Consider the following 16,398-nt stretch of genomic DNA (forward strand, 5'->3'; position numbering starts at 1 on the left):
TGGAAAGACAGCAGTGATTGAGTAAGTCTGGAAAACTCTGTTTTCAATAATGTTCAATAGGTTTATTTACCGAAAAATTTTTCCCATAACTATGATATATGAACACATACCATACATACTCAAGGGGGGTGGATACGACGTGCATGATTTCCTAAATTTAAGTGAATATAGACCTCTATTCATGGGAAAATGTTGTACTAAATAACTTCAGAAAAAATGCTGCTGAGTTGTTTGCTTCAAATACAGTTACAAGGCTTAATGTTTAAAATCTCAGAATGAGCCAGTTGTAAAGATCTCTCAGAATCACCTAAGCATTTCTCTCTACATGAGGCTTCACCACAGTTGTACACAAGAGCCCAACAGAATTGAAACATCATTGCTCTCCATGAGCAATAAAGAAATATCAATAACACCTCCCTTTTTTCATTTTGTTTTCTTGGAAATTGTTACTGGGAAACTATTTTCTAATCCTCATTTTCCACGACTCAGCTCCTTAGGATGCAGTAGTACTGGAGCAATATTTGCATCTTTACTCTTTTCTGTGCTTGCTGCTTTCCCATGGGAAAACTGGAAAGGAGACTGATTAAATTTAAGAAGACACATCCATACAATGTAGGATTGTATGCTGAAGTTCACTCAATAATAGGATGAGGTCATTGAAAAGAAGAAGGTGAATCTATGAGAATTGATAAGGAATATTCTCCTTTTGGAGGCTATTAAATGAAATAAGTATGTGGTCTTATGAAATAAGTATCATAGGCTATGATCTTTTGTCTAGCTACACAAAAGGGCACAGACATGCCTATATAGTGTATATATTACATATTGTTGTTCAGTCGCTAAGTCACGTCCCACTCTTTGCAGTACGTGGACTGCAGTACCCCAGGCTTCCCTGTCCTCCACTAACTCCCTGAATTCGCTCAAGCTCATTTCCATGGAGTCAGTGATGTCATCCAACCATCTCATCCTCTATCATCCCCTTCTCCTCTTTCCCTGAATCTTTCCCAGCATCAGGATCTTTTCCAATGAGTTGGCTCTTCGCATCAGGTGACCAAAGCATTGGAGCTTCAGCATCAGTTCTTCCAATGAATATATTCAGGGTTGATTTCCTTTAGGATTAACTGGTTTGATCTCCTTGCAGTCCAAGGGACTTTCAAGAGTCCTCTCCAGCACCACAGTTGAGAAGCATGAATTCTTCAATGCTCAGCCTTCTTTATGGGCCAGCTCTCACATCCGTACATAACTACTTGAAAAACCACAGTTTTGACTAGACAGACCTTTTTTGGCAAAGTGATCTCTGATTTTTAACACAATGTCTGTCATAGCTTTTCTTTCAAGGAGCAAGTGTCTTTTAATTTCATGGCTGCAGTTACCATCCACAGTGATTTTGGAGCTCAAGAAAATAAAATCTGTCACTTTTTCCACTTTTTCCCCATCTATTTGCCATGAAGTAATGGAATTGGATGCCATGATCTTAGTTTTTTGAATGTTGAATTTTAAGCCAGCTTTTTTACTCTCTTCTCTCTTTCATCAAGAGGCTCTATAATTCCTCTTTGTTTTCTGCCATTAAGAGTGGTATCATCTGCATATCTGAGGTTGTTATTATTTCTCCCTGCAGTCTTGATGCCAGCTCATGATTCATCCAGCCCAGCATTTCTCATGATGTACTCTGCATATAAGTTAAATAAGCACGGTGACGGTATACAGCCTTAACGTACTCCTTTCCCAATTCTGAACCAGTATGTTGTTTCACATCTGGATCTAACGGTATATATTTATAGCCTCTATGTTATCTATGCTAATTTATATATAGTTTCTCTTTTCAGGAAGTAATTGTAAGAGCCGGGAACTGGAGTTTATAGAAGGAGGCTTTTACTATATTTTGTTGCTGTTTTTTTAAGATTAATTTTTATTGGAGGACAGTTGCTTTACAATGCTGTGTAGTTTCTACCATACAGCACAGTGAACCAGCTGTATGTATACATGTATCCCCTCTTATTTTTTTGCATTTCCTTCCCAGTTAGGTCACCACAGAGCACAGAGCACTGTGCTATACAGTAGGCTCTCATGAGCTTTCTATTTTATATATAGTATCAATAGTGTATTTACATCAATCCCAATCTCCCAATTCATCCCACCCCATTCTTTCTGCTTTGGTGTCCATACGGTTGTTCTCTACATCTCTGTCTCCATTTCTCTTTTGCAAGTAGGATCATCTATACCATTTTATAGATTCCATATGTATGTGTTAATATCTGGTATTTGTCTTTGTTCATTTTTGTTTTGCCCCTTTTAAAGCCTTGAACTTTCTAACCGTAAGCATACTATACTTCTATGGTCATTAATTTTTTCTCTTTTCTCCTTCACAATAAAAACTAAAGCTGGGGATTATGTTTTAATGGGAAGTAGATTTTTTTCATTCAGATTGGACTCTTACGTCTCATAGATTCAGAATCCTGAGAGACGGTGGAGTAAGTGAGAAGGCCCATCTTAATTTCCAGCAGGGAACATGATGGTTACATTTGATGTTTTTCAGGTGTCCTGGATGTTTCAAGTTGGTTATCATTTTTTTTCTTAGCTTGTGGGATCTTAGTTCTCCAACCAGGGATTGAACCCCAGCCTTCAAGAGTGAAAGTCTGGAGTTCTACCCACTGGACCACCAGGGAATTCTATCAAGTTGGTTTTCAAAGATCCTTTTAAGTGTCCTCTTAAAAAACAAATATCAGAGCTGTCCAAATTATCTAGGAGTGATTTGGGGGAGGCGAGATGGGGAGTCATGGTAACTCAAAAATGTATGCATCATCCCGCATGATTTTCTTCTACACATTATTTTTTATTTAAACAAAGGACATTATCATGTTCATGCAGTTCCAAATCTTGTTTTGTCTTTGTTCCCCCCTACACACACACACACACACACACACACACACACACACACAGAGTAATTTTTTCTTTAAAGAAAAGAAAGTCATACAGCTGCACAGAAGCATTTGAAGAGCAATGTCTGGGCAAAATGACCAGAGAAACAGCATGTTCCCTGTGTGTTTGCACAGTGTATGCATGCGTGCTCAGCTGTGTCCAACTCCACAACAGAAAAGATTTTTTTTAAAAAAGAGCAATTCAAGGGACTTCTCTGATGGTCCAGTGATTTCTTCCAATGAAAGGGTGCAGGATCAATCCCTGGTCAGGGAATCCCACATGCCTTGAGGCCAAAAACCCAAAACATAAAAAAAAGAACAATTCACTTATAAGACAGCCTAGGCAGGAGATGATAAAACCGCAGAATGAAACGGAAAACTACAGAGCTGAAGAAACAAACTGTGAAATATAACATCATTAGAAACTAACAATTCAGGAACCAAGAGAAAAAAATAGAAGAAACATGGCTGAAGGTCAAATTAATAACATAGAAGCAAGACTTGGAAGTGAATGCAGTGTTGAGACAGAGAAAGAAAAGTTCTAAAGCAATTAGAGGGGTGAATGGAGGGCTGGTCTGCAAAGGAAGCTTCTGGGTGATGGAGATGTTCTGTATCAAGAATGGGGCTGGGGTTCTGTGTTTTGTGTCCACCTGTTAAAACTCACCACTTTAGACAGGCACAGATTTTGTATATAAATTATATCTCTCTAAAATTGATTTTTAATGCAGTTTTTAGAGATAAAATGAGAGAGAATCCAATACTGAAGATAGTTGGATTCTTCAAGTAGAGGTTTCAACACATGAAATAGAAAAAAAAAGTTCATAAATAAAATATGTGAAAAATGTGCCTAAAATACAGCCTGGAAAGGTTACACTGTCTTCCAGGAAAAAGTGATACAAAATGATTAATGTAAAAACCTAGAGCTTTCAGCAGAATGCCCTCCCTAAAGATACCCACACCCTAATCCCTAGAATATATGAATATGCTGTTACATGGCAAAAGGGATTCTGCAGATGTGATTAAGGTTATGGACCTCAAGATAGGGTGATTATCCCAGTGGGCCTAATCACACAAGCCCTTAAAAACAGAAAGAATTCTCTGGCTGGAATTGGAGAGGTGCAGCAGAACAAGAGGCAAGAGTGAGAGCATGAGAGGTACTCAGCCGCTGTGGCTGGCTCCAGGAGGGAAGGGGCCAGGAGCCAAGGAATGCAGGAGGCCTCCAGAAGTGGGAACAGCTCCCAGCCAAGAGCCAGCAAGGAAATGGAGATTTCAGCTCTGCAACTGCATGGATCTGCACTCTGCCAACTGCCTGAATGAGCCTGGAAGTGGATTCCACCCTGGGCCTCCAGAGAAGAGATCAGGCTGACAGACGTCATGATTTTAGCCTAGTGGGACCTATAGAAATCAGCTAAATCTATTTGGTTTCTGACCCACCGAACTGTGAGATAATACATTTGTGCTGTCTTAAAGCACTGCTGCTTTAAGTGCTAAGTCACTTCAGTCGTGTCCAACTCTGTGCAACCCCATAGATGGCAGCCCACCAGGCTCCCGTCCCTGGGATTCTCCAGGCAAGAACACTGGAGTGGGTTGCCATTTCCTTCTCCAGTGCATGAAAGTGAAAAGTGAAAGTGAAGTCACTCAGTCGTGCCTGACTCTTTGCGACCCCATGGACTGCAGCCTACCAGGCCCCTCTGTCCATGGGATTCCCAGAAGAGTACTGGACTGGGTTGCCACTGCTTTCTCCAGTCTTAAAGCACTAAGTTTATGTAAATGAATACACTTAAAAATTAAGACTTTGAGGATGAAGAAAAGAATTGCATAAGCATCTAGGTACAAAAATCAAGTCCCTTATAAGAATAAAAAGTCAGGTGGACTTCAGACTCAGCAACATTCAAAACCAGAAAAAGATGAACAAAAGTTTTGAGAGAGAGAGCTGGGGTCCCAAGAATATTATGTCCAGTCAAACTGTTATTCAAATACAAAGGCAATAATTTCCTGTCATATAGCAACAGTAATAGTACTAACCTAATGGGGTTAAGTTGGGATTAAATGAGATGTCAGAATGAAAAGTTCAATAATTACAACAAAAATGACAACAACTAACAATCATTATATTGTTATTTGTGTGAGACACTGTTCCATGTACTTTGCATATATTTTATCATTTACTCATAGCAACAACCCCATCAGAAAGTAGTAGTATTATTCCCATTGTACAGATGAGGAAACTGAGGGTAATTTATCAAAGATAACATAGTAGTCACTGGCATTATTTTACCCTGCCTCAGCAGCATCATAGGTGAGAGATGCAAGTTAAGATCATCCAAGATGACAATGAAAGGATTCCAGGAAAATCTGACAATACTATTTTGGGGCATTTATTTTTCTGACTTCAAAAATGAATAAACAAACACCAATATCCACTTGTTAAAATAATTTTTTTGCTATTAAAGAAGAAGAATGCAACATATATCTGTGAAAGGAAAGCATATTTTGGGAAAGAATATTATCAGAAACAGAAGGAAAGGCCACAGCATCTCCTTAAAATTTAATACAATAAAATTCAAGGGAACATTCTACAAAACAAAAGATAAATGAAGAGATTAAGAAAGTCAAAACATGAACTTCCCTGGTGGTCCAGTGGTTAAGAATCCATGTGCCAATGTAGAGGACTAGGGTTCGACTTCCGGTTTGGGAAGATCCCACATGCTATAGCGCAATTTAGCCCGTGTGCCACAACTACTGACGCCTGCACTCTAGAGCCCACTCTCTGCAACTAGAGGGGCCGCCACAGTGAGAAGCCTGCACACTGCAGCTAGAAAGCCCCTGCTTGCAGCAACTAGAGAAACAGAACATGCAGCAACAAAGACCAAGGCAGGAAAAAAATAAACAGAACACTCAAAACGTGGCTGGAGAAAATCTCTGGCTTGGTTGAGAAAAGACTGAAAAAATACAAAAATAATGCAAAGTTGCTCTAAGAGAGAAGAAAATCCAAATGAATAGTAGGAAACACATTCATGGTAAGGACAGCAAATGGTTGTTTGAAGGGCAGATGTGCATCCAAAACATAGAGGAAAAAAACACAAAAAGGTGAGGGAAGTATCACATGTTAAAAACAGAGAAGAGATTCAATTCAGAAAGTTGATGAACCTTTCCAATAAATAAGAAAAACAATAGAAAAGAGGCACAAATACAACAGAAGAAAACTTTCATGCACCCAAGAAAGATTTCAATCTATGTCCCCAAAATTCTCACTGTTTACCAAAATTTGAAAAGAAAGTAATACCTGGACTGATTCTTTAAAAACCCTCTAATTTTAAGTATATGGAAAAAAATCTTACACCTAAGTTAAAAAAAAAAATAGGTTCATAACACAAGTATAAAGGACAGTTTAGGCACAAAGAAGATAGTTATTAAACAAGAGTTCATACGTCTGCTCATCTGAGGGTATAAGAAAGGGACTCCTAAATGCAGAGTGTCTGAAAGATTTATGCCATCTATATAATCTCCCAGAAAAAAAATGCACAAAGATACACTCCCATTTAATGAGAATTTAATTTTTAAAATTACCATGGGAGAAAAACAGAAATAAGTTTCAGCACTGCATACTGAACACTGCAGTATCTTTTGTTTAAATTTTAAAGAGGAAATTTGATGGTAGGAATTAAATGACTTCAATGTGTCCATCTTCTGGCCCCCAAATTCCACCCCAGCAAATGTGTCCTAAGGAGACAGAGATGTAGAAAGGTGCAATTTGAGATTTGCTACAGTTTTATTTATTATAGTGAATAATTAGATACAAATTGCAGAAGGCCAGAAAGATCTTTCTAAAAATGTAATTGTTGTGATTACATCACTTGTTAAAAATCCCTAAATGACTCTCACTGCCTCCAGATGAAGTCCAAATCCTTTATGAGCCATGGAAGGCCTCCAAGACTTGCCCACTTTCCCGGCTGTCATTACCACCTCCTTAGCCTCCAGCCCCCTCTCCTCACTCAGTACCTCAGTGTCCAGTGTGGTGGCCCCCATGGATCAGTTGGCCTACATACAACCTCAATCCCTGACGGGCTGTTCCGATACCCATGTACATCTTAGGGCATCACTTCATGTAGCAGCTCTCCCAGGAAGCCATCCCTGAGCTTTAAGCCTCACAATGCATCTGATCGCTAACTTCTCTGTCTGCCCTATGAGACCAACTCAAGGATGGGACAGCCTTGAATTCAGGTCTCCTAACATAAAATTGGAGCTCTTCCTCGAATCACAGGCCAGAGAATCACCATCCATCACTTAGTAGATCTGAAATGTTGGAGATAATTCCTTAATCTAAATGTTTGTTTCTTCATCCCTAAAATGAAGCTAATAATAATGCCTCCTCATGGGGTCATTGTGAGAATTGGATCAGAATTAATCCACATACAACACTGAGGACACAGTCTGGCACAAAGTCCTCAATATTAGTTGTTACTACTGTTGTGAGAAAAACAGAATGTCTAAAATATAACCTGATTCAATTTGAGCAAACACAAATGGAAAAGCTAAAATGGCAGTGGAAAATACACAAAGTGTTCTGAATCTGTCTCATTTCCTTGGTTCTCATACATGCTAAACGGGAGGGAGGGCAGTGTGACTAAGGAAGCTCTGTGAATTCCGTAGAAACTAGGAAGGCTCCAGGGAAGAACTTTTAAAGCAATGATGAACCATATCAACTGTCAACACATTCCACAGCTGAAAGCTAACATGGTTAAAACTGCAGTTCCCCTGGCTTTGCTTTATAAGCTGTAATTTTTATTTTCCTAATTAAAAATAAAAGCCTTTTGAACATCCGTTCTCTATGTAAAGTCAGAGCTTGAGCCACGGTAAACCACAGAGGCAGAAATATTTATCTTCTCCAGGCGGCTTTGGCAGGCATTCTTCAGGGATCCAAAATACAGCTATGTTCATCTTCTCACTCACTGTCAACAGGCAAGCATCCCCAAACCACAAAGACAGGGGGAATAAAAGGATGAACTGGAAGCTGAGATATGTTGTGGTTTTGTTTGGAAATCAAGGGAATGACTAGAGTCAGAGTGGTGGGAGGAAACCATAAACTTCACACTAGACAGCGGGAACAGGGCAGAAACTGCCAGGCAGTGTGAATTATAAAGGAAAATTGCAGAGAGACCACAGAGGGAGGGAGAGGGATGGCGGGGAGAGGCAGCCGTTCAGGCCCAGGAACAGGTGCTGGGGAGGAAGAAGGGGTCCTACAGGAGGAGAGGGCGGGTCAGCTTTGCTCAGTGAATGTGAACAGGAAGAGCCACCACCAAAGTCAGGTGGGGCTAACAGCACATGCAGGCTTGAGGATGAACATGGGGCTGGACCCTGCTGCAGCTTACACGATATGGCTTTTCCAGTTGGGTAAAACTTAAGAAAGACCCTGGCTTCCTTGGTGGCTCAGTCGGTAAAGAACCTGCCTGCCAATGCAGGAGACATGAGTTCAATCCCTGGGTCAGGAAGATCCCCTGGAGAAGGGAATGGCTACCCATTCAGTATTCTTGCCTCGGAAATCCCATGGACAGAGGAGCCTGGCAGTCAACAGTCCACAGGGTCACAAATAGTCGGATATGACTGAGCAACTAAAACCACCACCACCAAGAGGGACCCTAGAGATTATCTGATCCGATAGTTCCCAAATTTGGATGCACCACCCCCCTCGCCAGTCACCCAGAGTTTTTGCTAAAACATGCTGCTGACAAATCCATAGAGCTAGAAGTAGAACAGAGATGATCACAGGCTGCAGGGGAAGGGACAGGGGATGGGGAGTCAGTGATTCCCGGGTACAGAATTTGTGGTGGGGATGATGAAAACTCCTGGCGATGAATGGTAGTGAGAGTTGCACAACAATGTCAATGTACTTAACACCAGTGAACTGAACACTTAAAAAAGGTTAAGATGCTCCATTTTATGTTATGTCTATTTTACCACAATTTTAAAAAGAACTGGCAGAGCCAAAAGAAAAAAAAAATGCTCTCAGAATGCCTGACTTGGCGAGGTCCAGAAATCTGCATTTTAAATAGCATCACAGGTGCTTCTAAAAGAAGCAATCTGAGGACCACACTTTAAAAAGTGCTATTGTGGGGACTTCCCTGGTGGTCCAGTGGTTAAGACTCCAAGCTTCCAATACAGAGGGCACAGGTTCCATCCCTGGTCAGAGAACCAAGATCCCACATGCCCTGTGGCATGGCCAAAAAAAATTTTTTACAGTGGTATTCTGATGATCAAAAACAGATCTTTCTCTTTTAAAGGTACACACTTAAATATTTATGAATGGAGTGACATGCTGTCTGGGTATGCTTCAAAAATGCCCCACTGAGGGTGGAGGCAGTGGTGCAGATGAAACAAGAGTGGCTCTGAGTTGATAGCTGTTGCAGTTGAGAGACAGACTCATGGGTGGGGTTGTCATACTGTTCTCTCGTCTTTCATACAGGCTTAATATTTTCTATAACAACCAAAAAAAAGCTTTTTTCAAAATCCAGGTAGGTGCCATTCCCAACAGAAAGGAGAACACAGTTAAAGTGAAGGAGGCAGCTTGTTATAGGCAAGGAACAGCCAACGGCAGCGAGTGCTGGAGCACCCCATTCCCGTCTAAGTTGGGGGTTGGGGTGAGGTCAGAGATGAGGCTGGGAGCCAGGAAGGGTGATACCTACCCCGCTATGACTCATTGGCTGGTCAACAAGCATAAGTCTTCGGGAAACGGGGAAACATTGGGATATGATGAACATTGTAAGAAAAGATTAGACTTCTGCCTTAGTCAGACTGGGTGGATCTGAGGAAATCAAAAGTGAAAGTGAAAGTCTCTCAGTCATGTCTGACTCTTGGCGACCCCATGGACTGTATAGGCAAGGAATTCTCCAGGCAGGAATACTGGAGTGGGTAGCCATTCCCTTCTCCAGGGAATTTTCCCAACCCAGCAATTGAACCCAGGTCTCCCACATTGCAGGCAGATTCTTTACCAGCTGAGATCAAGTGGGTAGCAAATTAGACAGTTGTTGTAGGTGTCCTGGTAAGTGACTTCAAGACCTGAACAAAGGTGATAGTAGGGATGGAGAGAAGGAGAGCTGCAATGGAGATTTTAGTAGCTATGACTTCACAACTCTAGTTAATTATAGACAGGGGAAACACGAGCAAGAGGCAAGAATGACTGCAAGCTTCCAGTCTAGGGAACTGACAGCAAAGCCTTTAACCAAGAGAGAACACACAGAAGGATTAGCAACGGTGATCTAATTGTGTTTTTTTTTAATTAATTTTTATTGGAGTATAGTTGCTTTACAATGTTGTGTTAGTGTCCACTGTATAGCAAAATGAATGAGCCACACATGGAATATCGCTGTGCTGTGTTTAGTCGCTCAGTCATGTCTGACTCTTGGTGAACCCATAGACTGTAGCCCAATAGGCTCCTCTGTCCATGAGGATTCTCCAGGCAAGAATACTGGAGTGGGTTGCCACTGCTTTTTCCAGGGGATCTTCCCAACCCAGGGATTGAACCCAGGTCTCCTGCATTGTAGGTGGATTCTTTACCATCTGAGCCACCAGGGAAGCCCCATGGAATATTACTCAGCCATAAAAAGGAACAATATTGGATCATCTGTAGAGGCATGGGGAATGTGGACCTAGAGAATGTCATAAAGAGTGAAGTCAGAAAGAGAAAAATAAATATCATCTATTAACACATACATGTGGAAGCTAGAAAATGGTATAGGTGATCTTATTTACAAAGCAGAAATACAGACACAGATGTAGAGAACAAATACTAGATAACATCTAACTGTGTTCCGAGAAGAGACCCTGGCAGGATGTATCATTCAAGACTGAGAACTTCCTGACCATCCTTGTGTGACAGCTACAGACTCCCTTGCAGGTGTCCAAGTTCCTTTTCTTCTCTAGATTTCATCCCTTACAAAACCATAGGAGATCAGAGCTGGGAGAAGGTTCCAGTAGCATTTAGCCTAACACCCTCCTTGTACAACTGAGAAGTCTAGAGATGGTAACTGTCTAAAATCCTGATGACCTTTTTAATATGTCTAAGGTTGCCCTAACTTCAAATGAAAAACAACAAGAAAAATCAAATACATACCTAAAACCCTTCCTTTTCATCAACTTGACTACCAGTCTTCCTTCTTGAATAGTCAAGTACCCATTATCCCATTTCCTTGTAATTCAGAATCCATTCCCTAAAGATCTGCAGCATTTTACTTCTCTACACTTTGAACACCACTGTTCTAAAATTAACTGAGTTTGCTCTGCCAGGAACTGTCTGATGTGGGCCCTGGTTATAAGCAAGATGAAAAGACAGCCTTCAGAATGGGAGAAAATAATAGCAAATGAAGCAACAGACAAAGAATTAATCTCAAAAATATACAAGCAACTCCTGCAGCTCAATTCCAGAAAAATAAATGACCCAATCAAAAAGTGGGCCAAAGAACTAAACAGACATTTCTCCAAAGAAGACAAACAGATGGCTAACAAACACATGAAAAGATGCTCAACATCACTCATTATCAGAGAAATGCAAATCAAAACCACAATGAGGTACCATTTCATGCCAGTCAGAATGGCTGCTATCCAAAAGTCTACAAGCAATAAATGCTGGAAAGGGTATGGAGAAAAGAGAATCCTCTTGCCTGTTGGTGGTAAAGCAGACTAGTACAGCCACTATGGAGAACAGTGTGGAGAGTCCTTAAAAAACTGGAAATGGAACTGCCATATGACCCAGCAATCCCACTCCTGGGCACACACACTGAGGAAACCAGAATTGAAAGAGACACATGTACCCCAATGTTCATCGCAGCACTGTTTATAATAGCCAGGACATGGAAGCAACCTAATGTCCATCAGCAGATGAATGGATAAGAAAGCTGCGGTACATATACACAATGGAATATTACTCAGCCATTAAAAAGAATACATTTGAATCAGTTCTAATGAGGTGGATGAAACTGGAACCTATTATACAGAGTGAAGTAAGCCAGAAAGAAAAGCACCAATACAGTATCCTAACACATATATGGAATTTAGAAAGATGGTAATGATAACCCTGTATGCGAGACAGCAAAAGAGACACAGATGTATAGAACAGTCTTTTGGACTCTATGGGAGAGGGAGAGGGTGGGATGATATGGGAGAATGGCATTGAAACATGTAAATTATCATATGTGAAATGAATCTCCAGTCCAGGTTCGATGCATGAGACAGGGTGCTTGGGGCTGGTGCACTGGGATAACCCAGAGGGATGGGGTGGGGAGGGAGGTGGGAGGGGGGTTCAGGATGGGGGACACATGTACACCCATGGCGGATTCAAGTCAATGTATGGAAAAACCAATACAATATTGTAAAGTAAAATAAATAAATTAATTAATTAAAAAAATAAAATTAAATTAACTGAGGAAGACTTTGTCAGACAAAACAGCTTCTCCTCAGTCCCCAAAGCTGTTCCTTGGTTTCCTGTGAAGTCTGAATACTATCTGCTGCACCTATCCTTTAAGGCTTTGCTCCCTTGCTCTTTCTAACAGTGAGCCTTCCTTGGATCTATTCCTTCCTCCATTTACAACTCCTACTCTTTCATGATTCACTTTTTCTTTTTTTGAACACATGATCCACTTTTTAAAAAATATTAATGATTTGGCTGCACTGGCTCTTTGTTGCAGCATGGGGGATCTTCAATCTTCGTCTTCAATCTTACTTGTGGCATGTAGGATCTTTTTAGTGTCAGCATGCAAACTCTCAGTTGTGGTATGTGGGATCTAGTTTCCCGACCAGGAATCAAACCTGGGCCACCTGCACTGGGAGCTTGGAGTCTTAGTCACTGGACCACCAGGGCAGTTCCCAAGATCGACTTTTGACTCCACTTTTCCCCCTAACCTCCACACTTCCACCATGAGCCAAACACTCCTCTCTACAGTCAGTTATTCTCGGGTCATTCACCTCACGGTGTTCACAATGTCTTCTGGGTTCACATCCAGATGTTCTGCACATGTCATAAATGTGATGTGCCAGTTTTCTTGGCCCCCTTGGTCACTGGAAGCAAGGTGCCTTCTCAAAGAAAAGGAATCCATGTGCCCATGGGGCTCACTGCTGGGTTGCACCACAGTGAAAACGGACATTGACAGATGAGAGCCTGTTCTGAGAGGAGCAACGGGATTGGTAAGGGATCTAAAAACAATACACAAAAACCACTGAAAAGGCTAAGAATGATGGGAAAGATAGTGCTCTAGGGATTCAGTTTTCTGCAAATTTGTGAAAACTTGTCACATGGGACGAGGCATAGATGTGTTTTTTTCTGTTTCGGAAAGCAGAAATTGGAAGGAGGTTATATTTTGGCTCAAAAGGAAAAAAAGTACTGCAAATAACTCAGGTTGCTCAATCCAAGAAAGAGCTCTCAATGCAGTGAACTGTGCCCTTGCTGAAGGTGTTGAAGAGAGAGACTGGCCACCCAGCCTCTGAGATCCGCTTTGCTCTGACATCCTGTGAATTGTTCTCCCTGTGACAGCCTGTCAGCACTGCAGGCTTCACATATCCGATGTGGAATCAGCTGTCCTGTCCAATTCCTCAAGTCTATCACTGATGCTGTTTTGTTTCTAGATTCCTGGGTGAGATTCAATGTCTCAGATTCCTTGCTCTCTTTAGGCCCCCATACCTTCACCTCCAGAATGTTTCTTGACATGCTGTTGATACTATATCTCCATAGATACCATGACAGCCCAAACTTGCCAAATCCCGTGTGGACAGAAGTCATTGGATTTTTTATCTCTCTAGAGTTTAAGCCTGGCCTTCTCATTTTATAAGTAAGGAAAATGAGACACAGAAAAATGAAAGACTTGTCAAAGGTCACATGGTTACAAGTGGTGGTTCTAGGCTCCAAGACTCCTGGTGCCATGTTCTTCCATGCCCCATACTACAGCAGCTCTGGGAGTTCTCCTGATAATCACTCAGGCCATCATGTTACATATCTGTAACTTAACTAGTTTGATAAACATTTGCCATGTCTTATCCATGGAATGATCAGTTTATTTGGTTAACACTGTGATGGTCTTTGGTCAAATCATACGTGTTAATCTAGATCTAGATATTACCCCCAATCTGGTAACTGTAACAGACTACTGAGTCTGCTTTGAGTTAAAAGGCACTGTTCTTTTCTGTGCTTCTCGTAGATGCTGCCAAAGTAAGACTGCTGAATTGTGCAATAGAGGAGACTTCTAGCCAGTTCAGGCTCTCTAGAGTCTGCAAATCCAGGTCATTTGGATTTGAAACATATCATTGTACTCCAGTGAGTACAAAAATGACATATATCATGTTAACTGGCTAGGCCTTGAACACTCCCATAAAAGGTCCTGGACTCACGTTGGTTCTTCTGTTGCTATTCTGGTCTCTTCTAGTTCTTGAGCTTGTTTCAGCCAAGGTAATTTAGCTTCCACTGGACTTTTTTCTAAGGAAAAAGGAACATAAACAACAAGCTTAATTATTGTTAATCATTCAAGAGTTGGACATGTGATTCTTATTTACTGGAGATTTCATCAAATTTTTTTTCAAATGAACAGTGCATGAAGTGGCTTCTGGACGAAACCAAAAATTTCTGTCATGTATTTTTTTAATTAACACATTATCAGAATGCAACCAAACAATCCCATGACACAGTTGAATACATTCTCCAAGTTAGCATAAAAACACCTTTTATAAATCAGTACCAATCTCTGTTGTTTGCATATTAAAGCTCTGATTTCAACCAGATCAGTTTGCTTTCTTTTGCTACACATTTTTTGCCCACTGAGTGAAGAAATTAATAGAGACAAGCAAATAACATAGAAGGCTTAGAAAATTGCGAGGAGAAAAGTCTGTATTATGGTTTACTCAAACTTTAAAATGTTGCAGTTGTTAAGAGGGATGATTACCAATTACAGTTGGCCTTCAGGAGCAAGCTGGTGCCCTTCTCTGTCCTTTGAAGCTTCCTAAGATGTGAAGAAACCATCTAATTATGAAGTGAGAGGGAAATAATTTTGGACTGCTTTGGAGAAATCACAGATGCCAAGAAAGTGGCTATAAAAGTACCACTGACTGCAGAAAAGGAGAAAAGACTTCCCTGAAGAAGTTATATAATCAGTATTTGTACCTTGCATGGAAACCAGAGATTTTTCCAGAAGACAGACATCATGAAAGAAATGAAGAATTAGTTGCTTATGAGGCTATTTGTATGAAGAATGCACCAAGAAATCATGAAGAAGAATCTTACCATCCTCTCTAATGGGCCAATAAGGACGATTCCTTGGCATTGACACTTGGGAGTAATACTTTTTCCATTTCCAAAAGGAAATACTTGTCACAAGGATTGGTAATACCTTACTAAAGTGCGTGTATGGAAAGACTCCTGTCTAGAGGGGAACACATACATACCTAAGAGGTGGTGCCAAGGTTTGCTCACCCATGGATGCTACCCACGTCTGCTAATTCATATGGAACAAATGGAACCACACAGAAATTTCTGAGTGCATCTATAAACCTAGACTGGAGATTAATTTATAAATCTAGACTTTCAGTCTAGAAAGTTTTCTTTGTTCATGGTAGACAATAGGACGTACGATGAAGAGGACATTGTTCCTTCCACTCTGGTGGAAGGCAGGTAGGAATTTTCCTATTCCTCTCTCTCTTCACCCTCCTCCTCCTTTTCTTCAAAGCAGGCACTGAATCACTAATTTTATGTCCACTTCTTTCTGGAATTATTTCTCATCTGATCTCCAGTAGCATATTGGGTACCTCCTGACCTGGGGAGTTCATCTTTCAGTGTCCTATCTTTTGGCCTTTTCATACTGTTCATGGGGTTCTCAAGGCAAGAATACTGAAGTGGTTTGCCATTCGCTTCTCCAGTGGACCACGCTTTGTCAGATCTCTCCACCATGACCCATCCATCTTGGGTGGCCCTATACGGCATGGCTCATAGTTTCATTGAGTTAGACAAGGCTGTGGTCCATGTGTTATGTCCACTAAGAAATGTTAATATAAGCCTACACAGACAGGAGCCACTGTACCTATACAGTAATCTCCTACATGTGACCCTTCAAGATGTGAACTTCCAAAGATGTGAAATGTGCATCTGGTTTAGCAAGGAACCAGAACCCGTGCCATAAACATCAGGCATGAGTGACCCTGCGGCCTGTCTTCCGCATCCAACTGCCAACAGTCCTTCAGCTCCACCATCTCCCACCCCCTCCTTCCTCCAGTCAGTAACTCTTCTTGCCTGTTCAATCGATGCCAGCCCATGTTCTGCACTACTGTACTTCTTAAGGTACTTACTGGAAGATTAAAAGTGTTTTCTTCATGCCAGTACCATACTGTCTTGATGACAGGATGGCATGGGGAAGGAGGTGGGAGGGGGGTTCAGGATGGGGAACACATGTACACCCGTGGCAGATTCATGTCAATGTATGGCAAAATCAATACAATATTGTAAAGTAAT

The 16,398-nt window shown here is 41.1% G+C and overlaps 1 protein-coding gene across 5 annotated transcripts in view; it reads right to left on the bottom strand.

The window, feature by feature from the left end:
• Nucleotides 1-16,398, bottom strand: part of ADAMTSL3 (ADAMTS like 3) — a 363,119-nt gene that overhangs the window by 122,410 nt on the left and 224,311 nt on the right. For all 5 annotated transcript variants that reach the window (XR_006344423.1, XM_043921943.1, XM_043921940.1 and 2 more), the window contains exon 15: nucleotides 14,292-14,376. Coding sequence is in view for 4 of the 5 variants with exons in the window: in XM_043921943.1 (XP_043777878.1) it covers nucleotides 14,292-14,376 (85 nt within the window). In the remaining variant the exon portion in view is untranslated. The remainder of the gene's footprint in view (nucleotides 1-14,291; nucleotides 14,377-16,398) is intronic.

Source organism: Cervus elaphus, chromosome 13, assembly GCF_910594005.1.
Source record: "Cervus elaphus chromosome 13, mCerEla1.1, whole genome shotgun sequence".
NCBI classification, from domain to species: Eukaryota; Metazoa; Chordata; class Mammalia; order Artiodactyla; family Cervidae; genus Cervus; species Cervus elaphus.